Source organism: Dasypus novemcinctus, chromosome 19 (assembly GCF_030445035.2).
Source record: "Dasypus novemcinctus isolate mDasNov1 chromosome 19, mDasNov1.1.hap2, whole genome shotgun sequence".
NCBI classification, from domain to species: domain Eukaryota; kingdom Metazoa; phylum Chordata; class Mammalia; order Cingulata; family Dasypodidae; genus Dasypus; species Dasypus novemcinctus.
The window spans coordinates 82,245,908-82,273,409 of NC_080691.1; the positions used below are offsets into that span (position 1 = coordinate 82,245,908).

Consider the following 27,502-nt stretch of genomic DNA (forward strand, 5'->3'; position numbering starts at 1 on the left):
CCGCGGCCCTCCCGGAAGCCGCGAGAAGCCAGGGCTGTGAAAATACTCTTGTTTATGGATGCCCAGGAGGAGGGGGGCAGCGTTCCAGGTTCTCCAGGGGAAACCGAGGCCCAGGGAGGGAGAGCCCCGCGAGGGGCTCACACGTCGGTGGCCGGGCCCCAGTCGTAGCTGTCTTCGTCCGAGGACTCTGCGTCTCGGGCTCGGGTAAACTTCCTCCTCAGGGCCTCCCGCTCGTAGGTCCTGGGGCCGGGAGGTGGAAGAGAGGCTGCGCTGGGGCAGCTGTGCGGTTTACCTGCCCCTTGCCCAGGCTGGCTGCTAGGTGGGGTGGGGGCAGGCAAAGGGAAGGAAGGGCATTCGGGAGCAGGGTCTTGTGGACTAACTCCTATGCATCCTGCAAAACCCCAGCTCCAATGTCCCCTCCAGGAAGCCTTCCCAGTCCTCCCAGGATGAGGATGCCTTTCCCTTGGGCCCATCCGCACAAGACTCATCTGCCAGGCTGGGGGGCCACGAGAGCTCAGTTCACACCCCACAGGGTCTGATTCCCAGGGAGGAGGTCAAGGGGGCCCCCCACCTGGAGTGTGGGGGCTCTTACCTCATGCTGTCCTGTCGCCACTGGCCCTGGGGGGGCCCGATGTCCTCCTGGGGAGGGGCCAGGGGCAAAGCACAACAAAGTGGGCTGACCCGCCACCCTCACCCCACCTCTGCTCAGCCAGCGCCACCCACAAACTTTCTGCCTCCCTAAGTCTGCAGCCGCTTTGCAGGGTCAAGTGAGGATCCCGAGGGCGGGTTTGGGCTGAGATACCCCAGCCTGTCAGCAAAGAGGGCTATGGCGGTGAGTCATCGATGAGCTCCTGTATGTAAAGCATGAGACTAACGCCCGCTCTGCAGGCAGGTGGCCAGGGACAGCTGAGCAGGTTGGACACTGCACAATCGCAATGAGGCGGTTGTAATTAGGGACATCACAGATTTGGACATTTGTCAGGGCATTTTCTGAGAGAGGAAGGCGTCTGGAGGAAGGAGCACCTTATACCTCGTACCATCTTATCAAACTTGTCCCCGTGTCCTGACACAAGAGGTTACACATCCACTTAAGGGTGTTCAAACACCTCAGGTAGAGACGTTTCTGCTGGTGACCTCCTATGCATCCTTCAAAGCCCCAGCTGCAAGGCCCCCTTCTTCTAGAAGGCTTCCCAATCCTCCCCAGAAGAGGATTTCTCTTCCCTCGGCCCAGAAGCACCCCCAGCGTGTGTCCCCAGACTTGCCGGGACCACCCCCATGCCCTGCTCACCTGGGCCCCCAAGTGAGCCGAGGCTCTCCCGTGATCCCGTGGGCCCTGGGGCTCATCTGCCAGCACGGGCTCCGAGGACCGGGCCAGGGCCGGCGCCGGGGGCCCCTCGTCCACGTCCGTGTGGGCCCCGCCCTCGCCGTCCGTGTAGCCCTCGCCGTCGGTCTCCTCGTAGTCGCTGTTGGCGCGGCTGTCGCAGCTCAGGTCGGCGGAGCTGTCGGCCAGGCCGGGCAGGGGCAGGTCCAGCTCGTCCTCCGGGGAGCCGTCCAGCTTGGCGGGGGGGGGGGGGGGGGGGGCGGCGTGAGCGCCGGGGCCGGCCCCAGCGGAGCCGAGACCCCCGGCCCCGAGCCCCGGGCCGGCACCCGCCTTCAAGCTCCCAGACCAGGCAATCACCCCCGACCCCCCACCCCAGGCGGGGGCCTTGACCCCACGCGGGGTCATGACTGCCGATCCCAGGCCCAACCCCGGCTGGGACGAACCTCCCCACTCAAACCTAGCTCTGGACCTCGATGCAAGGTCAAAACCCTTGACCCCTGACCCCAGACTCCAGTGAGTGCCCCAGCCCAGACGAAAAGCCCCACAGCAGGCAAAGAGCCCTGCCCATCAGCCCACGCGGACCCCCGTCCCCCATCCCACCCCCCCAGGTGTGAACGCCCCAAGCAGTACCGTCGGCCGAGGTGGGGACAGAGTGGATCTGAATCCACATGAGCAAGGGACTTAGAAAAGGGAGATTCGGATGTTCTCGGCCAGAGCCAGGAGGCGGGAGAAGCCATCGAGGACGGCCCCGGGACAGCACAGCTGGGAAGCCATCGCCGGGGCGCGACAGGCTCCTGGACGCGCAGCCTCCAAAGCCCGCGGCTGTACTTGTCACAGCGGCGCAGGCAAACCCAGCCGCGGGCCGAGAGCGTCATCCCGGGGGGGAGAGCTGACGCTGGCCGGACCCCTGCCCCTCGACAGGCCCCCGCCCCCGCGGTGGCACCTGGTCCTCGGCCGTCCAAATGGGCTGCGCCTGCTGCTCGCGGATGATGGCCTTGAGCTCCTGGTACCAGGCGTCGCTCGTGCCGCGGAGGGAGACGGTGGCTGTGGGGCAGAGGGAGGGTCAGCGCTGCCGGGAGACCCAGGCTAGGACCCTCCCCGGCCCCGGGGCCCACCCTGGGGCCCCACCGGTGAAGAGGTGGCCGCTGTGCTTGCGCAGCTTCCGGGCCTGGGCGTAGAGGCGGCGGGAGCTGCGGCGGGAGGCGGGCGCCAGCCACTGGCGCAAGGCCTTGAGGGCCGCGCGGCTCTCGGGGGCGCAGAAGACCACGATGGGGTAGTACTGCACGTAGTTGAGGCGCTCGACCGCTGAGGGCGTCACGTCCAGAAGCGCATGCTTGTCCTGGGCCGGGGTGGGGGCGGCGAGGGAGACGGACAGATGGATGGGAGGGGAGAGAGCCGTGGAGGGGGGGCCGTAGAAACAACAGAGATGGGGGGAGGGGATGGAGAGATGAAGAGCCCAAGGTCAGAGTGGACCCCAAGCCTCTCATCCCCAGGCCTGCTGCCTTAGGGCGAGGGACTGGTGACAGCCCAGGCCATGGGGTCTCGGGCGCCAGAGCCCCAGTTTTAGCTTCTCCACCTCTGCCCAGGTCTCACGGTGTGGCTCTGGGTAAGCTCAGACCCTCTCGGATCCCCCCACGTCACAGAAACGGCAACAAGCGGGGTGGGTGGACATCTTTGGGAAACGGTGCTTGGCAGCACGGGGTGGGGCAGGTCAGGCCGCGAGCTCGGCTGCTCGGGCCGTGGTTTCCCCACCCGTGACAGGGCACCCGCGGCGTGGCTCACCTTCTCGGCAATCACCCGCACGGTGTCCAGTTTGATGATCTTCGAGGGCCCCTCAGTCCTCGACTCGCTCTCTGAGGGGAGGGGGGATGGTGACCTGCAGCCTCAGGGGACAGCCCCCGGGCCATCCAGTCCTCAGCTCCCCACTCCTCCCCTGCTCAAGAACCCTCCGTGGCTCCCCAGGGCCCTCGAGGGAAACCGGAACGCAGCAGCACCCCCGCCCGCCCTGGGGCTCGCGCTTTGCCGCCCGTCCCCGCCGGCCCTCAGCCCCACCTCCACCCGGGCAGAGCCACGAGGCCACGGCCTCGGGGACTCGGTGGGCGAGGTGGCAGGGTCAGGGAGTGCTGCCGGCGCTGTGCTGCCAGCCGCGGGCTCTCGGGGGCTCGGCCCTAACTCGGGGGCTTTGCTGGGTTCCCTCGGACCTTCCCCACTGCTTCCTCCAGGGAGCCCTCCCGGAGAGCTCGGCGTCTCCCTGCCCCGGAAGTCTGAGCGCAGAGACACGGCCCACAGACTGGCCTCACCTGAAAACCACCGGCCCCGGGAGACCACCTTGCAGAGGCGGCGTCTACAAAAGGCCCCACTTGGGGGCCACCTGACCAAGCAGCTCCAGTCCTCGGGCCTTCAACGCACCTTCACGTGTTAAAGGCACCCGCTGGGTGAGAAGCGGCTCCCGCCCCGGCACGCAACCCTCTATGGCTCCCCACTGCACCTCATAATCAGACTCTTCCCGGGGCCCTGGCCCGACCCCACTGTCCCTCTGTCCTTCCCCTCACTCATCTCCCATTCTTCTTTTTTTTTTTAAAGATTTATTTATTTCTCTCTCCTCTCCCCCCACCACCCTGGTTGTCTGTTCTCTGTGTCTATTTCCTGCATCTTCTTTGTCCACTTCTGTCGTTATCAGTGGCACTGGGAATTTGTTTCTCTTTTTGTTGCGTCATCTTGTGTCAGCTCTCCGTGTGGGCGGCGCCATTCCTGGGCAGGCTGCACTTTCTTTCGCGCTGGGCGGCTCTCCTTACAGGGCGCACTCATTGCGCGTGGAGCTTCCCTACGCGGGGGACACCCCTGCGTGGCAGGGCACTCCTTGCGCGCATCAGCACTGCGCATGGCCAGCTCCACATGGGTCAAGGAGGCCCGGGGTTTGAACCGCGGACCTCCCATGTGGTAGACGGACGCCCTAACCACTGGGCCATGTCTGCTCCCCAATCTCCCCTCCTCCTGTCCCTGGAACACGTGAGCTTGTTCCACCCTCATCTTCTCAGCATTTGCCATCCCCTCTGCCTGGAAACCTTTCCCTGGCTCCTCAGCTATAAAAGGCCCAGCTTAAATGTCACCTCCTCCGAGAAGCCTTCCCTGACCATCCCAGCTAAATACATCCATTTTCCCATTTTTCATCTCCCTCTCAGCACTTTTTTCCCACCCCAGGGCACCCCCATTTGCCTCTGGCTCAGGGGTCGGCAAACTTTTCCTGTAAAGAGCCAGAGGATGAATGTTTTCAGCTTTGCGAGTCTCCGTCGCGGCCCCTTGGCCCCACCACTGGACTGCGTGGGCAGCCGGGCACGAGAAGTCCACGAGCGGGCATGGCTGCGTGCCAGGAGAGCGGGCTTTCTGCATGCCGACGTTGTGGCTATGATTTTCACGGTTCGAGTTCTTTCCAACCACTTGGAGAGGTAAAAGCCGTCCTTTGCTCACGGGCCGTCCACGAGCAGGTGGCAGGGTGGCCTGGGCCCGGGGCCAGAGGTGTCTACTCCTGCCTCTCTAGGTTGTCCTGTGTCCCCAGAGAGACACATTCCAGGTGTCAGCCTGGAAAAGGAGTCTTGGGGCTCTGGGACAGTAGCACAGGTGTCCTCGTACGGGCGTAGCTGGACAGAGGGGAGATGGCCGTGTGGTTGGCCAGGAGGCCACGACCAAAAGCCACCTTCATTTCAGACTTCTGGCCTCCAGAAACTTGAGAGAATAAACTTCTGTTGTTTCGAGGCATGTAGTTTGTGTGGCACGTCGTTACAGTGGCCCTTGCTCAATAAACACTTCTTGAATAAGTGAGGGGTCAGCGACACCTTAGCTCCACTGACAATGGCTGCCTGGTGAAGTGCGTTAAGAAGGATTCTGAGGCTGTATCCAGCAGAAAGAGGACAAAGATTGATTGGAGAGGCCTGGCTCAGGCAATGGACTGGGGACTGGCACCCATCTGCCTGACATTCGTCATCCTTGTTCTAATTCTTTCCCCCCAAAACAGCATCATTAGCCACCCCCTCTTCAAGCTACCTTAGCCCCAGGAGCTGGGAAAGAGTTGTGAAATGATCAACAAATGAGATTGCTCTGGGAACTGACTTCTCACCTGCGATTTCAAACTGGTCAGGCATGTCGGTGGTCAACTTCTGCATAGCGATGTCAGCCACGGGTCCCAGGACCACCACTGGGCGCTTGAAGCTGGCTGTGGGGCAGAGAAATGGCACAATAACCGGGATCCCATTTGCAGCAGAAACCGCTAGCTACATATTGCTCTGATGAAAGACTACACCTCCCAGCCTCTCTTGCAGCTAGGTATTGCCATGTGACTATGGATTGCATCTCCCAGCCTTCCTTGCAGCTGGGTAGTGCCATGACTATAGACTACATCTCCCAGCCTCCCTTGCAGCTAGGTATTGCCATGTGACTAAGGACTACATCTCCCAGCCTCCCTTGCAAGTAGGTATTGCCAGGTTAACTAGGCTCTGGTCAATGAGGCATGGTCAGAATAACTGCACAATTCTGGGTTGCATCCTTCTAAGAAAGAGCTGAGCCATCCCTGCCGTCCTTGCCCTTTTTCAACCCTCACTGGGAACGTGGACCACGCACCCAAGGCAGAAAAACAAGATGGAAGGTGCCTGGATCCCCCAAACTGTGAAGAAACTTGCCCCAGGGACTTTTGTTTGGAAAAGAAGCTGCTTTTCAGTTCGGCTGCTGTTATTTGGGGCCTGTTATAACCTTTGAACCCACCTAACTCAGGAGCTCAACTACAGGTCCCACGGGCCAAATCTGGCCCACCGCCTCTTGCTGTAGTTTTATTGGCACACAGCCACGTCCAGTCGTTTACGCATTGCCCACAGCTGTTTTCATATGGAGTCGAGCAGTTGCGACAGACCCACAAAGCCACGCAGACCTGCCAAGCTGAAAGCACTTACTACCTGGCCCTTCACAGGAGAAGTTTGCCGACACCTGGCCAGATCTGGAGGCATCTCAGTGGGAGGAAAGCAGAGGCCCCAGGCCCTCTTTATACCCTGAATCTTGGTTCTATTTTCCTCCTTCCTTCTGAAACACTCTCCCTCTCTTAAAGGTTAGATCCAGGGAGCAGATGTGGCTCAAGCAGTTGGACACCCACCTACCACATGGGAGGTCCTGGGTTCGGTTCCCGGTGCCTCCTACAGAAGACAAGTAAGATAGCAAGCTGACATGACAGGCTAGCACAGCAAGCTGGTGCAACGAGGAAACAATGAGACACAACAAGCAGAGTGCAGAGGTGATTCAAGCACCAACCTCCCACATGGGAGGCCCTGCGGTTCCCGGTGCCTCCTGAAAAGGTGACAAGAGGATAGAAAGCACATAGCAAACAGAGCAGACAGTGAGCACAAACTATGAGGGGGGAAGAAATAAATAAAATAAATCTTAAAAAAGACAACAACAAGCAAAACAAAGGAAAAAAAAAACTGAGGAGAGCCAAGGTGGCTCAGTGGTTGAGTGCCAACTTCCTATATATGAGGTCTCGGGTTCAATCCCTGGCCCCCAGTGCCTAAAAAAAAAAAAAGAAACAGAAAAAGCTAGATCCATTCGGACATCTCCTTGCTCACTGGCTAGTAGAAATGAAGCGTGGAGGCCTTTTATTTCCTCGGTCAGTTCTGGCTGAGCATTGGGGTGGCAGCAGAGAGCCCACACCCAACGGCTTTTGGGGGCTCCGCCCACTTCCATCCTGGGCACTGGGTTTTGAAGGCACGACTTTTTTAAAAAATTGTGATAAAATACACATAACAGAAAATTTACCATTTTAGCCATTTTAAAGGAAACCACTCGGGGGTTCATGACATCTGCAAAATTATGCAACCAGCACCACGTTCCAGTTCTAGAACTTTCTTCATCAGCCCCCAAGGAACCCCTAAGCAGTCACTTCCTATCTTCCCTCCCCCAGGCCCTGGCAACGATGACTCTGCTCTCTCTGATCGGCTGTGCGGGACGTTTCGTGGCAGTGGAACCGCACGGCACGAGGTTCTCCCACTCAGCCTGTGCTCAGGGTCCCTCCGTGTCCTCCGTGTCCCTACTTCCTTTTTACGGCTGAAGAATAGTCCATTGTATGTTTATGAGATTTATTTATTTTTATTTATCTCCTCTCCCCCTGCCTGTTGTCTGCTCTCTGTGTCCATTCGCTGTGTGTTCTTCTGTGTCCGTTTGCATTCTTGTCAGCGGCACCAGGCATCTGTGTTTCTTTTTGCTGCGTCATCTTGCTGCGTCAGCTCTCCGTGTGTGCGGCACCATTCCTGGGCAGGCTGCACTTTCTTTCACTGGGCAGCTCTCCTTACGGGGTGCACTCCTTGCGCGTGGGGCTCCCCTACGCGGGGGACACCCCTGCGTGGCAGGGCACTCCTTGCGCGCATCAGCACTGCGCATGGGCCAGCTCCACACGGGTCAAGGAGGCCCGGGGTTTGAACCCTGGACCTCCCATGTGGTAGGCGGACGCCCGAACCACTGGGCCAAGTCCGCTTCCCTGTGCCGCACTTTATTTACTGACTATCTTCAGGGGAGCATTCGGCTTCTTTCCACCTGTTGCCTGTTGAGAATCGTGTTGTGCTGAACATCCGAGGCCACCTCTTAGTTGGAGCCCGTTTTCAGGGTGCCTGTAGGTCTAAGGGTGTCTGCTTTACCTCGAGTCAACGACCTGGCGAGAGCTGAAGGTACAAGCCCCACTCGCTGACTGCCCGGTGTGGTGGCCGTCGAGCGTTCGAACCGTGGCCTGTCCAAACTGAAGTGGGCTCTGCAAACCCACCACCAGGTCTCAAAAACTTGGTGCCAAAAAGATAAAAATAAAAAGAACGTGAAGGGGAGCGGGTGTGGCCTGGTGGTTGAGCACCTGCCTCCCACATGAGGTCCCAGGTTCAATCCCCAGTTTCGATTTTAAAAAAAGAGAGAATGTGAAATACGTCATGAATAGTTTTGAAATGGATTTTCTATCAAAATAATAATTTGGGAGTTAGGGTGTTCAAGAAGTTACTAAATTTCATTTCCACCATTTTTTTTTCCTTTTTTTGTAAGATCGTACACGCCAAATCGCCAGGTGAGGGCGAGGGCACAGAGAAACGGGACGCCCCGCGCGTTGCCAGCGGGAACGCAAAATGGTGCAGCCGTCGTGGGAAATAAGCCTGGCCATTCCTCGAAGAGTTAAATAAACATCTACCTCCTGCCCCTGCAATTCCCCTCCTGGGCACAGACCCAGAAGAATTGAGAGCAGGGGCTCAGACAGACACTCGTACACTGCTGTTCACTGCAGCACGATTCACAAGAGCCAAAAAGTAGAGGCCACCCACGCGTCCATCGACGGACAGAGGAGCGAAGTGTGGGCCACCCAGACGGTGGAAGATTATCCAGCCGTAAAAAGAAGCAAAGGTCCCGTCCACACTGCAACGTAGCTAAACCTCCAAGACATCACGCTGAGTAAAGCAAGCCACAACAAATGTTGTACAATTCCACTTATAAGACATATCCAGCATCACCGAAGCCACAGAGATGGAAAGTAGATTCGTGGTTTGCGAGGGGCTGGGGGAAGGTGGAGTTATTTCATCCAGGTACAGAGTTTGGAATGCTGAAAAATCTTTGCTCAGGGGTGGTGGTGACGGCAGCATAACGCTGTAACTATAACGAAAGTCATTTAATAACACACCTTAAAATGGTTAAATGGGAGAAACGGATGTGGCTCAACCAACTGGGCTCCCGTCTACCATGTGGGAGGTCCAGGGTTCGATGCCCAGGGCCTCCTGGTGAAGGCAAGCTGGCCCACGCGGAGTGCCAGACCATGCTGGAAAGCCACCCTGCGCAGAAGTGCTGGCTGATGCTGACAGCTGGTGCAGCAAGATGACGCAACAAGAGACACAAAGGAGAGAAAATGAGAAGACATAGCAGAACAGGGAGATAAGGTGGTGCAAGAGTGTAATTGCCTCTCACTCCAGAAGGTCCCAGGATCGATTCCCGGAGCCACCTAATAAGAAGACAAGCAGACACAGAACACACAGTGAATGGACACAGAGAGCAGACAACGGGGGGGAAATGGGGGGGAACGGGGCGGGGAGAAGTAAAATAAATCTTAAAAAAAAATGGTTAAATGGGGAAGCGGATGTGGCTCAAGCGATTGAGCTCCCGCCTACCACATGGGAGGTCTCAGAATGGTTCCCAGTGCCTCCTGCAGAGGATGAGCAAGACAGCGAGCTGGCACAATAGGCAGGCACAGCAAGGTGATGCAACAAGGAGACACAGATAGGAAGCACAGTGAAAGACACAACAAAACAGGGTGCAGAAGTGTTTCAAGTGATTGAGCGCCGCTCTCCCACGTGGAAAGCTCCGGGTTTGGTTCCCAGTGCCTCCTAAAGGTAAGACCAGGAGACCTAAAGAACACACAGCAAATGGGCACAGACAGCAGGCAATGAGCGCAAAGAACCGGGGGGATAAATAAATAAAATAAATCTTTTAAAAAATGGTTAAACAGGGAAGCAGATGTGGCTCAAGCAGTTGGGCACCCGTCTACCACATGGGAGGTCCCAGAGCCTCCTAAAGAAGATGAGCCAGACAGTGAACTGATGAAATGGGCTGATGCAACAAGATGATGCAACGAAGAGACACAACAAGGAAACACAATGAGAGACACAACAAGCAGGGAGTGGAGGTGGCTCAAGTGACGGGGCGCCTCCCTCCCACATGGGAGGTCCCAGGTTTGGTTCCCGATGCTTCCTAAAAAGCAGACGAGCACACAATGAACAGACACAGAGAGCGGACAGCGAGTGCAAACAACTAGGGGATAAACACAATAAATCTTTTTCTAAAATGGTTAAATGACAGATATAACGTTACATAGGTTGCCACAATTCTAGAAAAAAATATATAGGTGGCTTGTGTGAGTTTTCTATTGGAAATAGGAACTAATCAATTTGAAGGAATTCCCCTGTCTACCTCTGCCCCTAAAATAACCAGAAGTGGTGGTCCAGGATTGGGGGAGGGGGATGAGGAGGGCGGGTCTTGGGGGTACCTTCCCCCGGGCCCACCTTCTCGCAGCACCACGCGCTCGTAGGGTGGGTAGTGGCCCTGCCTCGTGAGGGTGGACAGGTCCTCGCGGCTCCGGTGGGCGGGCTTCTTAGCACCCCGGCGAAGGCCGCGCAGCCGCCAGAACTCGGCCCGGGCGCTGGAGCTGGCACCGGAGCCAGGCCCGGCCCCCACGGCCCGCTGGGCGGCCTCCAGGTTAGCCAGCTGCTCCGCCCTGGGGAGAAAGGGGGCAGGGGGCGTCAGTACCTGAGCCCCCCAAAGATGCCCACAGCCCAGGACCTGCTGCCCCGGGGCCTTGGGTGCTGGGAGGGCTTGGCTCGGCCAGGTTACGGTGCCCAGCTCTGTGGTTGGGCAAGCCCTGGGCTAACTGTAAGGTGAGGGCATTTCAAGGACGTTAATCATCAGGGAGCTGTTGACTGTAGATGGCTGGCTGCATCTACAATTAACTGCCGTCAGCCGTAAGTGACGTCTCATGCAATTGGCTGGAAACGGGGAAGTGATTTCAGCATTTGGAGAGAGAAATCCCATCTCCACTTCCAGCAGCGTCTCCTGGGAACTCATCCAGGACTTCCTCGGAGTCCCTGGGCTGCAGTCCGCCCTGCGGAATTTGGGCTCGTGCGTCCCCACGGTCGCTTGAGACATTTGAAAAAATCCCATACGATTCACAGGGATCTTCCGCCGGTTGTTTCTCAAGAGAATGGTGACTCGTATACGGGTGGCAAAGGGGACATGGCGGGGGGGGGGAGGGGTTAAGTGATGGGGCGTCTGGAGCTGGGGAGATTTTCCTGCATGAGCGCCGACTGGATACCGCCCCGCCCCGCCCCGAGCAGCTAAGTGTTGGCGCGGTGCCTGTGTCCAGCGGGGGAAACTGAGGCTGGGGTGGGGGAGGCCTCGGGGCGGGCGCGGCCGGAGCCCACCTGCTCTGGCTGGGGATGATGCCCCGCTCCTGCTCCCGCAGATTGCGGCCCATGCGTGCCACCAGCCAGTGTCCCCCGCGGGCATGGCCGGGCCCAGGGCCGGGGTACAGCGTGTCCAGCACGTGGAAGACGTCGCCGCGGGTGAAGCCCAGGCCGGACGGGGGGCTGGGCTCCAGCTCGAAGTGCGTGCGCACGTAGAAGGAGTCGCACAGGCGCGCCTGCACCATCTTCCGGAAGACTGCGGGCGGGCAGGGGGGGCGGCGGGGGCTGTGCGGGAGGCAGCCCTGCCCCGGGGCGCGGCCGGGCCCCCGCCACCCCCGCTCGGGACCCCCTGAGCCTGGGGAGCCTCTACAGGGACAGCCGGGGAAGGGGACGGTGCAGACGGACAGGCGCACACTCACCCCGCGCTCACCACTGGGCCGCACAGCGGAGGCTCTCACGCTGCTGCACACACACACACACGTGGCCTCACGTGCACACGCGCGATGCACACGCAAACACATATGTACACGTCTCACCTGCACAGTCACGATGCACATGCAAATGTAGATGTACACTCACACGTGGTCTCACATGCACACACAGATGTACACACGGACTCAGGTGCACACACACGATGCACACGCACAGATGTACACACTCGCACATGGTCTCACATGCACACACACAGATGTACACACGTGGTCTCACATGCACACAATGCACACACAGATGTACACACACATGATCTCACATGCACACGCACAGATGTACACTCACACGTGGTCTCATGCACGCACACGATGCACACGCACAGATGTACACACTCGCATATGGTCTCACATGCACACACACAATGTACACACTCACACGTGGTCTCACATGCACACACAGATGTACACACACATCTCACGTGCACACGCACAGATGTACACTCACACATGGTCTCATGCATGCACATGACGCACACGCACAGATGTACACACACATGGCTTCACGTGCGCACACACAATGCACACATGCAGATGTACATACTCACATGGTCTCACATGCACAGATGTGCACACTCACACGTGGTCTCAAGTGCACATGCACATACACAGATGACATACTCACACATGGTCTCACATGCACACACATGATGCACATACAAATGTAGATGTACACCCACGTGGTCTCACATGCACACGGTCACATGATGCACATGCACAAAAACAGATGTACACACTGATGGTCTCATGTGTACACACACGATGCACACTTGCACACTCGCACATGCATGATGCACACATGCACACATGAATAATGCACACTCAATGGTCACACATGCACGTGCTCACACACAAAAACACACACTTGGTCACCCGTACACACACGATGCACATGCAAACAGATGTGCACTCATGTGGTCACACACGCACACACTCGCACATGCTTGACGCACACACAAACACGGTCACACGCGTGGTGCACACAGAAACGCGCACATGCATACATGATACAAGGCACACAGACTCACACCCACATGTTCACATATGCTTGATGCACATGCACAAAGACACACACAGGCACACACAGGCACTCACATGTATGCATGCGTAATGTGCACACGGTCACACACAGGCACACGCATGCACACGCAAGGCACACATGCGCACTCTCCTGTACTTGATGCACGCATGCATCACGACGCATATGCACACGTGCCCCTTTGCACACGTGCCCCTTTGCACACGTGCACTGAAACACTCACGCGCGCGGGGCTCACGCGCGCGGGGCCCACGGCGCGCGCGCACACACTCACTGTCCTGCTTCCGCTGCGTCACCAGCTCCACGTCCTCGCCCGGCGGCAGCCCCAGCAGGAACTGCACGGCCTCCTCCCGCGTCAGGTTCCGGAACGGCAGGTCATTCGCCTGCGGGCAGGGGGCGCGGCGATGGCACGAGGAGCTGGGGCCCCAGCCCCTCCCCTGCAGAGCTGCGGCCGAGCGCCCCGGGGGGCAGGGCGGGGCTCTCGAGGGTCTCGACCCGGCGCCCCCGCGGTGTGCAAGCGCTAAGCCCCTTGCGGGTGCGAAGGCCTCTGTGAACGGGGCCCTATGAGGCTGAGGCCGAACGGAGCAGCGGGGGCCTTCACCCCAAATCACCAGAGTCCTTAGAAACCGAGACGACACACACGAGAGGCCGGGAGCAGCGGCCGCGGGAGGGGAGAGAGGGCAGGAGCCAGGCGCCCGTGGCACGGAGGCCGAGGCGCAAGGCAAGGGTTCCCGGGCCAGCGCCGGGTGCCACGGGCTCCGCAGGGGGCTCGACACCCGGAGGGGGGACAATCGAGCCCTGCAGGCATCGTATGTCCTGCCGTCACCCCCTGCGGGGACTGGGGGGTGTGAACTGCAATGTAAACCACTGTCCACGCGCCGCAGCGGCGCTCCGAGATGTGTTCACCAAATGCAGTGGATGCGCCACGATGACAAAAGAGGCTGTTGACGTGGGAGGAGCGGGGGGTGGTACATGGGAACCTCTCATGTTTCTTAACGTAATATTTCATGTGACCTATTTATCTTTTTTAAAAAGACAGTAATAAAATTAAATAAGTTGCTGCAGTTGAAGCCAACCGCTTGTGTTTGCATTTGTCATAGCAGCTCAGGCAAACTGAGACACACAAACACTGGGATCTTGGAAGTGGGACGCGCAGGCAGTTCTTCACGTCAGGAGGTTGCCACGCTTGAGAGATGGCAGCCAGGGAAGTGGACTTGGCCCAGTGGTGAGGGCGTCCGCCTACCACATGGGAGGTCCCGGTTCAAACCCCGGGCCTCCTTGACCCGTGTGCAGCTGGCCATGCGCAGTGCTGATGCGCGCAAGGAGTGCCCTGCCACACAAGGGTGTCCCCGCGTAGGGGAGCCCCGCAGGCAAGGAGTGCGCCCGTAAGGAGAGCCGCCCAGCGCGAGAGAAAGTGCAGCCTGCCCAGGAATGGCGCCGCCCACACGGAGAGCTGACACAGCAAGATGATGCAACGAAAAGAAACACAGATTCCCGTGCCGCTGACAACAACAGAAGCTGACAAGACGCAGCAAACAGACACAGAGAACAGACAACTTGGGGAGGTTGGGGGGGAAGGGGAGAGAAATAAATAAAAATAATAATAATAAATAAATCTTTAAAAAAAGAGAGAGAGAGATGGCAGTCAGTGGCAGCAAACACGTGGCGCTGGTGGAAATCCGTGACACACTCAGGAGAGGGGGGACGACGGCTAGGGACACCGTGGGGCTCGGGCTTCCCCCCTCCAGTCCCGGCGTCAAGGCTGGAACTCCAGCGGGGACAGAGGAGGAGGGGAAGGTCACGGCGTGTGGGGTAGTGGCCTGGAAACAAGGGGTTCACCGGCCGCTCGGAGTACGCGGGGCAAGAGGGCAGGCAACCCGGACGTGAACTCCGGGCGCAAGGTCCCGGGAGGGACGACGAGGACGTGGCGCGGTGCGGCGGCCGCAGAATGAACAGGGGAGTCGGGCCACGAAGGGCCGGAGACGTGCATGGTGAGATCACGCCGTGACGGCCGCGTCCAGCGTGGGGGTGGCCGTGGGGCCGTGACGCGGGCACTGGGGGTCGTGGCCTGGGGGTGAGGGGCGAATGGGCGCGGCGACGGTGGGGAGGTGAGAGGCAAGACGCGCACGGGGAGGCTGGGACGCCGATGACAGGGCTGCGGGAAGGCCGGCGTGGGCGGGACGTGCGCGGGGCTGTGACGTGGGCTGTGCGCATCGTGACGTGAACGAGGAGACGGTGACATTGAAGCTAAGGCTGGGATCCGGGCAGCGAGGTCGTGACCTGGGGAGCAAGGTCGTGACCTTGACAGTGAGGTCGTGACCTGGGGAGGAAGGTTGTAACCTGGAGGGTAAGGTCATGACCTGGAGGGTGAGGTCGTGACCTGGACGGCGAGGTCATGACACGGACAACAAGGTCATGACATTGACAGCGAGACTGAGACACAGGCAGCAAGGCCACGACCTTCACAAGGTCACAACAAAGACGGAGGTCATGACCTGGACAAGGTCATGAACTGGTCAACAAGGTCGTGTCCTGGTCAACAAGCTCCTGGCATTGACAGCAAGGTCGAGACATGGGTAGGAGGTCATGACCAGAGGTCATGACCTGGACAACGAGGGCATGACCTAGATAACAAGGTTGTGACCTGGACAAGAAGGTTGTGACATGGTCAATGAGGTCACGGCCCGGTCAACAAGGTCATGGCATTTACAGCAAGGTCAAGAACGGACAGAAAGGTCATGACCTACACAACAAGGTCAAGACACGATGAGGTCATGACACGGATAAGGTCATGACCTGGTCAGCAAGGTCATGACACAGTGAGGACATCGCATGGACAAGCAAGGCTGTGACACAGTCTATGAGGTCGTGACACAAACAGTGAGGTCGTGACCTGGTCATCCAGGTCGTGATGCAACGAGGTCGTGACATGAACAAGGTCACGCCCCACTCAACAAGGCTGTGGCCCGGGCCCACGAGGTCGCGACCCCAACACGGAGGCTGCAGCCCCAGGAAGCCGTGACCCGGTCAGCGAGCCCCCAGCAGGGGCGACGCGGCCTCGGCCGCCCCCGGGCACGCCCGGCACGGGGACCGCCCTGCCCCCCGGCCCCCGGCCCGTCACCTGCAGGATCTCGTCCCCCTCCTGGATGCCCTGCCCGTCGGCCGGGCTGCCCCGCCTGCACCCCCGACACGAAGATGCCCACGTCGTTGCCGCCCGCCAGCCGCAGCCCGAGGCTGGTGCCCTTGGCGAAGCGGACGACCCGCGCGTCGGGGCCGTACCTGCGGGAGGAAGGGGGGTCAGGCGGGGAAGGGGGACACACCTCCCTCGGTTTCCCCCACAGCCGGGCCGCCCCGCTCAGCAGGCCGGGGTGGGGAGGTGGGGTCGTGCCGAATGGGGGGGCGTCCCCCACATACCCCCGATCCTCCGTGCTTGCGCGACTGGGCACCCGGTAGATGTCGTAGCTGCTTCCCCCGGGCGAGTCTGAAACGCAGGCGCCGATCGTCTCCCAGGCACGCCGGCTCGCTCCGGCCCCCAGCTCTGCTTTCGGGGTCCGGCCCGGGGAACCGGACCCCCAAGCCCGCCCGCCCCCACCCTGTCGGCCTCCTGTGGCCTCGCTGGAGGAAGCGGGAGAGAGGGGGGCTGGGGGACCCCCCGCTCAACTCACCTGGCTCTGAGGTGGCCGCGCTGTCCACCGACCTCTCCCTCCGGAGCCGGGGCGTCTCCCTGACGGGAACCGGGCTCGGGGTCAAGGAGGCATGGGGGGGCGAATTTAAAATCATCTCAATTCACCTCCCCTCCGCGTGGAGGCCTGGCCCCTCTCTAGCTGTGTGGCCCCAGGCGAGTGACTCTCCCTCTCTGAGCCCGTCTGCTCACCCGTACCTCGGGGGTCTAGCCAGAGCCCTGACCCCCGGGGTGGCCGCGTTGAGGCCACTGCAGTTAGGCCTGGCTCAAGACAGACGGGCCCGTGGCAGACGGTAAAGTTGATGATGTTAAGAGTATCCAGGGGGGCGGACCTTGCCCAGTGGTTAGGGCGTCCACCTACCACATGGGAGGTCCGCGGTTCAAACCCCGGGCCTCCTTGACCCATGTGGAGCTGGCCCATGTGCAGTGCTGATGTGCACAAGGAGTGCCTGCCACGCAGGGGTGTCCCCGCATAGGGGAGCCCCACGCGCAAGGACTGCACCCCGTAAGGAGAGCCACCCAGCGTGACAGAAAGTGCAGCCTGCCCAGGAATGGCGCGGCACACACGGAGAGCTGACACAGCAAGATGACGCAACAAAGAGAAATACAGATTCCTGTGCTGCTGACAACAGAAGCGGACAAAGAAACAAGACGCAGCAAATAGACACAGAGAACAGACAAATGGGGCGGGGCGGGGGAGGGGAGAAATAAATAAATCTTTAAAAAAACAAAAAAATTAAAAAATAAAATGTTCTTTAAAAAAAAAAAAGAGTATCCGAACGCTGAGCGGGAAAACAGCTTGATGGTTCATGTCACCTGGAAATCCCAGTCCTGGGTCCAGACCCCAAAGAAGCGGCAGCAGGGATTCGGACAGAGCTCAACGCGGCGCGACCCGCCTGCGACAGGAGGCGGGAGCGGAGTGGCCATGGACAGATGAAGGAGCAAAACGGGGTCCGCCTATTATTCAGCCGTGAGGCTCCAGTTCACACGGCAGCGTGAACGAGTGATGCTCAGTGACAAAGGCAGGTACGGGAGGCCACACACTGTGTGACTCCTTCACGTGAAATACGCAGAAGGCGCAAATTCACAGGGGCAGAGAGAGGGGACTGCAGGGTCCCTAAAGGACGGAGCCCCGCGACGCTGGGCCACAGAGCTCAAGAGGAGAAGGGGAGCCCAGAGGCGAAGGAGAGCAGGTGGGGCTCGGCCGCCAGCTGGCTTCACCGCGTGGCGGCCCGCTGGGTGAGCAAGCGCCTCTCACAGCGCTTTGAGCTGGACTCTCCGGGCCTTGGGACTGGGTGCTTTTACGCCCAAGAAATCCTCCCTGTAAAAGCCAGCCGAGTTCCGGAGTTCCGGGGCGGCGCCTCGGCAGCCCTCCGGCAAACCGGACCCCACTGCGATTGGCTGCAGTCAAGGTTAATTCCTAAACGGAGCTTTGCTGGGCCCGGGGGCATTTGCGTTTTGAAGTTTTCTGGGCTGTGTTGTGCAAACTCAACCCCCTCTGATTTCGGCCCTCTCTGGTTCTCGCAGCCGCCAAGAATGCAGAGCCGAATACTAGGGGGCGCAAAAAAAAAGACTACAGACCAGGGAGGGCCTCTTCCAGGCAGGCTGCCAGGACTGCACCCCCACTAGGAGAAGCGTGCCGTTGTTCCCTCTCACCCCGACCGTGCGGGCTGGCGGGGGTACCTACGCAGGCGAGTCGGTTCCGTCGGCGTCCAGGCCGCGACGGCTGTGCCGGGGCGGCGGTGGGATGTGGGACGGTGGCGCCTGGGACAATTCCGAGGCGAGGTCTGAGATATCTGCGGGGGCAGAGGGGGTCTCGTCAGCCGTGGTCTTCCCTTCTAGACCAGCCCCATTTCATGGAGGGAAGATCAAGGTCCTTTAAGTGAAGGAGCCAGGAGGCTGTGTGGCCCTTGGGCAAGTTCCTGTCCCTCTCTGAGCCTCGGGAGACATGGAGACCGATTTCCCCCAGGGCCCGGCCCCATCTTGCACGCCGGCCTCCCCTGCCCTCCATTCCGCCCCCTGCCGCGGGGGCCAGCGTCCCGGCCCCTCACCCTCCAGCAGGGAGCTGTCGCTGTCGCTGACGGCGGGCGAATGTTCACCAAGAACTGCCCTCGGTCCCTGAGCACCAGCAGCGACAGCCTCCCTTCCGACTTCTCAATCAGCCGCTGCGTGTCGCTCAGCGACAGATTCTCGCTGGACACCCCATTGATCTGAAGCGACCGGGCAGGAAGAGAAAAGGCGAGGCCGTGAGGCACGGGGACCCTAGAAACTGATCTCTTGTTGAAGGGGGGGCCTAGAAACTCACAATCCCCAGGGGGTTACTTAAAACAGACACTCTCGAGGGGGAAAAAAATGTTCAAACTGGATCCCTGCCGGGTGGAGCCCACGCTAAAGAAGTGGCTCTACAAGAATTCTAGAAACAGCCAATTTTCCGAGAAGGCAGGGCCACTGGGGACAAAATAGAGATGGATTGACTCGCTCTTCTCTCTAGAAGGAGGAAAACACAGGGACAGCTAGATCTGAGGGTGATATTAGAAACAACTCTTATCGGGGCGGACGCTGCAGTTTAGTATGGAGATATAGAAACCGTCTCCAGGAGGCACTTGAAACAGAAACGGAGGGTGGTCTAGAACAGACAATTCCAGGAAGCATACTGCATTCACAGCGAGGACCATTCCAAGCGTTTTTCCTAGAGAGAACCTGTTTTCAGTAACCCCTGGGGAATGTCTGTTTCTAGGGCCCCTGCCTGTAACCCAAACCAGGCCACTAGAAACAGACAATCCCTCAGGGTCGCTAGAAAACTGATAATTCCCCAAGAGACACTAGAGAGAAAATCCGCTGGAAGTGCTTTGGAAACCAAACATCAGGAAATCCCTAGAAATAGACTTTCAGGGAAAAGTCTAGAAGGAACGTTTCCTGTTTTCAGGCAGGGCAGCTCCTCAGGGCTGGTCACTGGGCCATGAGCATCAGAATCACATAGAGCTGGCCCAAGCATCAGGATCGTCATCAGCTCGCCGCGTGATTCTAACGCACAGCAAGGCCTGGGGACACTCGAAACAGACAATGCCAAGGGGATACTAGAAACCGACGCTCCGCCGAGGATTAGCAGCAGGTCTGAGAAGGGAATGGGGGACCACTACGTATGGCCTTCCCCACCTGCGGAAAACAGGCACTGCAGGCGCCCTGCCGACTGCGACTCCGTCCCCCGCGCCCTCCTGCCTCAGTTTCCCTGTCCGCACCCGGCGGGCTCACCTGAAGAATGAGGTCTCCCTCCTGCAGCCCGCGGTTCCGGGCAGCCAGGCCCGAATCCGTGATGTGCTTGATGAAGATCTGACTGCCCAGCTTGACCCCAAACTCTGTGAAGGCAGGAGGGAAACTGAGGCTGGGTTGCCCCCAAATCCCACTTGGGCTGCTCCCAGGCCGACGCCCTCGAAGGACCCAAAGGGACGTCGCTCCGTGGGGTTTGTTTAAGCAGCGGGACCGCTCGAGGGCCGCGTGTCCCCCAAAAAGATACGTCAGCGCCCTGAATCCTGGTACCCGGGGACGCAAACGTATTAGGAAACAGGGCGGCTGCGGATGGGCCTGGAAAAACGTAAGCGGCGGATCCGACCCGGCGGCGGCGCGGGTGAGGAGGCAGAGCGGGGACACACGGGGCAGAGGGCGGCCCGCGGCGCGGAGGCGGACGCTGCAAGCCGGGGACCGCCAAGAGGGCCGGCCGCCCCCGCGAGAAACCAGCAAGGCCCGTCCTCTAGAACCTTCCGAGGGAGCAGGCCCTGCCCACGCCTGCGTCGCCCATCTCTGGCCTCGGGAACCGCGAGGCGGTGCGTCGCCGTTGTTTGAAGCCCCGTCCCCTAGTCCCCTATGCTCAGCGCTTCGCCGAGGCGGCCCTAGGACATTGAGACGTCCCTGTGAAGGATGTCGCGGTGGTAGCTGGCGTCACAATGAGCGGGCTGCTGCCACCGCCCCATGCAATTCGAGGTGAGATTATGACCCGTCCGTCGCTCGTGACCGGAATTCTCAGGTCGCGACGCAGCTATGGAACGGAGAGGGGGCGCCAGAGGTCCGGTGGCGCCGTGGTGGCTGGATGGACCATGTATGAGCCTCTCGCGGCTGCTGTAACAAATAATCTCAGCTCAGCAGTTTCAAGCGACACAGACTCGCTGTCTCGGGATCCTGGAGATCAGGCCTAAAATAAGGTGTCGGCAGCGCCGGCTCCTTCCAGAGCCTTTTCCGGCGTCTAGAGGTGCCCACGTTCCTGGGTTCGTGGCCCCCTCCTCCGTCTTCCAAGCCGGCAGCGGGGCCTCTTCCAGTTTTCTTTTTTTTTCAAAGATTTATTTTCTTTCTTTCTCTCCCCTTCCTCCCAGCTGTCTGCTTTCTGTGTCCATTCGCTGTGTGCTCTTCTGCGTCCGCTTGCATTATTCTGCAGCACTGGGGATCTGCGTTTCTTTCTGTTGCATCCTCTTGCTGCATCAGCTCTCCATGTGGGCGGCGCCACTCCTGGGCGGGCTACGCTTTTTTCGCGCAGGGCGGCTCTCTTGTGGGGCGCACTCCTTGCGCGTGGGGCTCCCCTACACGGGGACACCCCTGCGTGGCACGGCACTCCTTGCGCGCATCAGCACTGCGCATGGGCCAGCTCCACACGGGTCAGGGAGGCCCGGGGTTTGAACCATGGACCTCCCATGTGGTAGGGGGACGCCCTATCCGTTGAGCCACGTCTGCTCCCCTCTTCCAGGTTCCTCTCTGACCCTCTTGTGTCCCCGAGCCAAGAGCACCTCCGCATCTCGGGACCCTTAAGCCTGTCTCACCTGCAACGTCCCCGAGAGGCGCCACGTCCTCAGGTCCCGCGCGCGTCCCCGGGGGACCGCCCTCCCGCCCGCCCCGCGCCCCGGCCGCCCCGCTCACCCTCGCTGTCCCTCCGCCGCACCAGCACAGACTTCACGGGCCTCATGAGGACGTCCTGCCGCGGCAGCCGCTTGAAGCCGGACACCAGCGCCAGCCCGTTGGCCGCGGAGCCGCCGCCCCGGGCTCCTGCGCCCCTGGCTGCCCGCCCGGCTCCGGCGACCGGCCCGCGGCCGGCGGGAGCGCGCCCCCCAAGACCGGCTGGAGCCGCTGGACGAGCCCCCGTCGTAGCCCCCGCCGTGGTCGACCTCCTCGTCCGAGGGGCCGGCCCCCGCGGCGGGCAGCTGGATCCTCCGGGGACGCTTCACCGTCTGTCGGGGGAGGCGGAGAGGAGGGTCAGCGCGAAGCCGGGGGGCGCGGGGGGACCCCGGCCCCTCTCCGGGCAGCCACGTCCGAGCCAGGACACGGGGATGAGCTTCTGCTCGCTCTGCGAGGCTTAGGCGGGTCCGGGGGGGGGTGGGTCTCGCCTGGGTCAGACGCGCGGCGCCCCCCGCCCCCGGCGGCGCACTCACAATGTCGGCCACCTTGGCGCACGTCTTGAGGATCTGAATGGCGAAGCTGGAGGCGACGCTCTCCATGGACACCCCGTTCACCATCACGATGTGGTCCCCTATCCTGAGGGAAGATAAAGCGAGCCAATCGGAGAACCCGCTAGAACAATAAAGCAGCGGAACAATAAAAGCTGCAGGGGCAACAGGTCTCTTCGTGCCCCCCTTGTTTTCTTCTCCCAACACCCCCACCTTTTTTGTCCCCCCCACCATTCACTCTCTCTCTGGACATGGTCAATCCCGGGCTGAGCTCAGCCATATCACCTGGCAGCCCCTCGGGGCCCAGAGCCATTTTATTTTATTTATTTATTTTTTAAAGATTTATTTATTTATTTAATTTCACTCCCCCCGCCCCCCGGTTGTCTGTTCTCTGTGTCTGTTTGCTGCGTCTTGTTTCTTTGTCTGCTTCTGTTGTTGTCAGCGGCATGGGAAGTGTGGGCGGCGCCATTCCTGGGCAGGCTGCACTTTCTTTCGCACTGGGCGGCTCTCCTTATGGGCGCACTCCTTGCGCGTGGGGCTCCCCTACGCAGGGGACACCCCTACACGGGGGACACCCCTGTGTGGCACGGCACTCCTTGCGTGCATCAGCACTGCACATGGGCCAGCTCCACACGGGTCAAGGAGGCCCAGGGTTTGAACCGCGGACCTCCCATGTGGTAGACAGACGCCCTAACCACTGGGCCAAGTCCGTTTCCCCAGAGCCATTTTATCAACATAAATCCTGGATGCTCCGAACACTGTGTCTCCTCCCCTCCTGTTCAAAAGAGATTTCCAGGACTCCACGTTCCATGAGGGCACTGGGGCCACTATGACCCCAAGCTCCGCTTCAAGAGACCAGGAAGTGCCTTGGGGAGAGGCTTTGGTCCTCCCTCCCCCCGAGGATATGGTCCCGCCCCGATACTCACTGTAGCCTGCCCTCCGCCGGCCCCCCCGACACCACGTCAGACACAACCACGGGGCCCCCGGACCGGTCTCGGCCTCCAGAGACGGCGATGCCAAAGCCCCGGCGGGGATCCTGGGGGGGGCAGGAGACAGGCAGAGCTGTGGGCTCCCCCCAGGACCCAGGGTCCCTCCACCCGTGGGTGCAGGGGGGCCAGCCTCACCTTGCATAGCGTGGCCGTGTGCTGCTCCCAGATGGTCAGCTCCTCCATGTCTGCCACCTGGCCAGAAGGGACAGGTGGCGTGAGGCCGTGGAGGGGCGCGTGGGGGTCCCCGGCCCCAGGCGGGGAACCTGGCTCTGATACCCCCGTGGTCCCAGCCCGCAGGCAAGAGGCTACATTCTCGGGACCTCGGTGTTCTCTCCTGCAGAATGGGTCTAAGCCAGGGGGTCTCCCCTGCGGGCAAGTCTGCCCTCGGGGACCCTGACCACGTCTGGGGACATTTATGGTCATCACAACTGGGAAGGAGCTGCCCCTGGCATTGAGTCACTCAACACCCCACAGTGCCCGGGCAGCCCCCGCCCCACAGAAGGTATGAAGCTGGAGCACTTTGGCTTCCGTGGCCCGAACTGTGGGGGAGCAGAGAAGAGGGGAGTTCTTTGTCCCTCTCCCCCATGAAAAGTCTGCCTCGGGTTCCTGGGGGAGAATCCAGGCAGGCAGAGGGAAAAGGGAAAGTAGACCCAAGTGCCACCTTCACCCCCAGGGTCAGAGTTCCCTGTCCCTGAGAGGGGCCGGGCAGGTGCCGATTGGATGTGAGGAGTCAGGGGGCTTCTGTCAGGTCCCCAAAAGAGGCCCCCAGCCTGCCTCCCTCGCCGAGAATGATGGGGACATCAGTCCCTGTCAGGGCCAGCCTGGCCCCACCCTTCCCCCCCACCTTGGGAGCACCCGGGGCAGGGCCCGTCCCTCCGCTGCCCGCAGCCCTCCGTGGCTCCCACCTCCCTCGGGGAAAAGCCCACGTCCTCCCCGCGGCCCCCCGGGCCCCGCACGCCCCGTCCCCTCCCCGCCCTCCCCCCAGCTCCCCCTGCTCCAGCCCCAGGTCCCGTCCTGCCCCAGGGCCGTTGCACGGGCCGTGCCTCTACCTGGACCGCTGTGTCCCGTGATCCCCACCCGGTTCGTTCCCTCATCTCCTCCAGGTCTTTGCTCCAATGTCGCCCTCCCCAGCGAGTCCCCCCCAGCACCCCACTTAAGACGCCCCCCAGCCCCGCAAGTGCCTTTCCTCCACCTTTCTCTGCTTGTTTTTCTTGCGTAAAACTGGCGACCGCTTCAGTAGCTTAAAAACCCAGCGAAACGCCCCGGGGCGCCTCCACGCCGCCCTCTCTGGGCTGCGTTTTTAAAAAGGGCTCCAGCCCTTCCCGCGCCCCTCCAGCGGGAGCCCCGTAAACACTCACGCGCTCGGCGGCGGCGGCACTCTGTCCTTCCCGCGATACAGATGAGGAAACCGAGGCACGGCGCGGAGGAGCCGCTTGCCGGAGCAGGTGGAGGGTGGGGTTGGGGGGGTCCGGGTGCGGGGCCACGTTACACGCACGTGGGCACACCCCGGGCAAGGACGAGGCACAGCGGGGGACCCCGGGAGATGCGGGGGGGACATGGGGAGCCCGGAAGCCGAGAGCCCCCTCTCCGCCCCTTCTGCAGGCCTGCACGGGCCCGGGTCCCTGGGGGGCCTGGCAGTCCCCTCGCCCTTGGCATCACAGGCCGGGCGGCCGCCTCCACGGTGGTCTCCAGGCTTGCCGGGTGGAGCCCCGGAATTCCAGGGAGAACATTCCCACCTCTGCGAGGAGGGGAGCGGGGGCGAGCGGGACCCCAGGGGCAGCCCCGCAGGGAGGCGGTCAGCGCTCAGATCGCACTCTGCCCCTTGCCTCTCCCAGCCTCAGTTTCCCCACCTGCCACGCGGCCACCCCGCCGGCTGTGGCCGGGCACGGACAGGATGGCCCCAAGGCAGAGCCGGCTGGCCTGGCCGGCCGGGGCTTTGGTCTGGAAGTCATAATAAAGATGTGTCCCGTGCGCACGCCGATCCTCGCTTAGCGCGCGCTGGCCATGAACTTAATCTCCAGGACAACGTTAGCAAGCGGCGCCATCAGTCATGATTCCCAGCAGTGGGAGGAGGAAGCAGAGGCCCAGAGAGGTTCAGTCACCTACCTGAGGTCACACAGCACAGAGGAGGCCCAGGCCACCTGTCCCCCTCCTAGCTTCCAAGCCGGCTGCCTCGTCCTCCTTTTTGTTGCTGATTTTCAGTTGACAAGAGTCCTTTTTTCCCACCGGCTGTAGCTGTGCTTCCTTAAACGGCCCCTGGAATTTTGACTCCCCTGGCCTGATTTTTCACAGCAGCCCCTGGGGGAGGAGGGCGCAGGTGCCCGGGCGTGCCCCAGCTTGTGCGTCTCCATGGATACCAGAGGCTTGGTCGAAAAGGCCCCAGGGATCCAGAGTCAAGGCCCAGCCCACCCCCGCCCCTCGCCCTGGCTCTCTGCGCACTAGGATTGCTGCCCAGCTGGCCCCTGACAATCGGATCCAGCCAGGCTCAAACGCCACCTCCCTCAGGCAGCCCTCCTGGACTAGCCCGACTCTCGGACCTCTCCTGCGCCCCACCACCCCTCCCGGTCTTATGCCACGTCCTTTTCACGGCCTCGAAAATCAACCGGAGTTATCATCCTGCTTCCCCCTCAGCGTGTGAGGAGCTGGTGTTTCCCTGAGGCTGTGAAGGAGACCCCTCGTCTGTGTGGGCGCCTGAAGTCCTGGGGATGGGCCACTGGCACCCTCTGGGAGCTCCAGCCCAGTCTCCTTTCCCGGCCTGTGCTCGTTTCACGTTGTACTCTCCGGCCAACTCCTATTCAATCCTTACAACCCCAGAGCCACTGCCCCTTCCTCCAGGAGAGGAGTCCTCCCCACCTCTCCATCCAGGCCCAAAGGCCACAATTAGGGCCTGGATAGCGTGTCCAGCCCGGTCTCCCCTCCCCCCCTCCTCCCCCCCTCCTCCCCCTCCCCCTGGAGTGGGGGGCGGGGGCTCCTCCTTAGGCAGGCTTTGGGGCCCCGGGCACTGGCCCCGCAGGCCCAGGCGGGGTTTCTGAGGAAGGGCGAGAGGAGAAGCAGGCCTGGCCGTCCACCCAGCCAGGTGTGACCTGAGTTTCCCGCCCCGCCCCCTTCCAGGTGCGCTGGGAGGGCGGGGCCCGGGCCTTGGCCCCGCCCCCCCGGCACGCGCGGGGAGCAAACCTCTGGCCCCGCCCGGGCGCACAAAGCCAGGGGCACGTGGCTCCCAGGAGGCCGCCGCCCCCACCCCGGGCTCCCACCTCCCGGGAAACTGGCCGGGGGCGGGGATCGCAAATCCTGCAGTGGGAGGAGGCGGCGGGAACCAGAACTGCCCGGCCCAGGGCCCGGGGCCGCGTGTGTGTTTTGGGGGGCCTCAGTCTGTCCTTCCGGGGCCGGGTCGGGGACCCCGGGTGGGCTCAGGCCCCATTCTGGGGAGGGTCAAGTTCCCCCCAAACGGGGGCGCTCAGAGCCCCTCTGCAAGTCCGTCCAGCGCGGCTGCCCACCCCTGCTCTAAGGTACACCGTAGGCGCCCACTCAGCGGTGATCCCCCCTCCCGCAGCCTCCTCAAACTCACCAAAGCCCTCCGAGCCACCCCCCACACACACAAGAAGCCACGCCTCGCGTTCGGTCCCTGGCCAAAGTTACCCAGCAGGCTGAGCAGGATTTGAACCCAGGGCCGTCGGGGCACGGAGGGAGCCGCGGGGAGCCGACACGTCTGCCCGTGCAGCCTCGGGCCTCAGTTTCCCCATTGGGTAGGTGGGCGGACGGTGGCCCCGGGGTCCCCGTTCCCGGCCCGCTCCCCTCCCCCTCCCGCCCGTCTACTCGCCTGGAATCTCACCGCCATGTCCACCCCCGGACTCGCCAACGCCCGGGCCCGAGGGGGGCCTGGAAACAGTCAATCCGGGGGCCTCCCCTGGAGCCAAGGGTGGGGAACCCCGCTCTCGGCCTCCTCCCGCCCGCTCCTCCTCTCGGGCTGCACCTGCCCCCTTCCTCCTCCTCCTCCTCCTCCTCCTCCTCCGGGGCTGGCCCCGCCCCCGTCGCGACACGCCTTCCAGGCGCCGCCGAGGCCGCCCTGGCCAGCCCCAGCCCGCCCCGCGGGATCCAGGCTCGAGGTCGGAATAATCCAGGCCGGGTTTTCCCCCCAGCCAGGCACCTGCCGGCGGCCGCGGCTGGAGACCCGCCAGGCCGGGCTGCGGGAAAGACCCGGCAGGTATCGGGGCCGCTTTCGGAACGGAGTCGGCGAGTGAAGCGCGATTTTTCCATCCGTGAGATGGGCCCGTTTTTTGAGGTTTGGCAAGAAAACCTCTTGGATCAAGACCTAGGGGAGGGTCAGAGAGGTCCGTAGCGGAAAGCTGCTCCTTCTCAGATGCAACTCTGGGCGGTTGACGACCCTCAATTCACGCAGAGGAAACTGAGGCCCCCGGAACCCCCCAAGAAAAAGAAGCCTTTACGGCAGCCCCTTCTGGTCCCCCACTTGGAACCTCAGAGCTGGAAGGGTTCAAATTCCAGCTCTGTCGTCTATGTGCTGTGTGACCTCAGGCAAGTCGCTTCCCGTCTCTGTACCTCAGTTTACCCACTTGGAAACAGGATCAAAGTAGTACTTGCCTCAAGGGTTA

At 61.3% G+C, this 27,502-nt stretch overlaps 1 protein-coding gene across 1 annotated transcript; it reads right to left on the minus strand.

Moving 5' to 3' along the window:
* Positions 1-35: 35 nt before the first annotated feature.
* Positions 36-26,876, minus strand: TJP3 (tight junction protein 3). The gene is given in 24 exon segments (XM_071210006.1): positions 36-240; positions 593-639; positions 1,289-1,555; positions 2,265-2,365; positions 2,450-2,660; positions 3,104-3,174; positions 5,436-5,531; positions 10,375-10,586; positions 11,290-11,527; positions 13,073-13,181; positions 15,920-15,970; positions 15,972-16,077; positions 16,213-16,279; positions 16,464-16,522; positions 18,168-18,276; positions 18,532-18,570; positions 18,573-18,690; positions 19,733-19,836; positions 21,383-21,500; positions 21,502-21,690; positions 21,892-21,994; positions 22,833-22,942; positions 23,031-23,087; positions 26,725-26,876. Coding segments are annotated over 24 exon segments (2,691 nt in total). The 5' UTR covers positions 26,731-26,876; the 3' UTR covers positions 36-137.
* Positions 26,877-27,502: the final 626 nt, after the last annotated feature.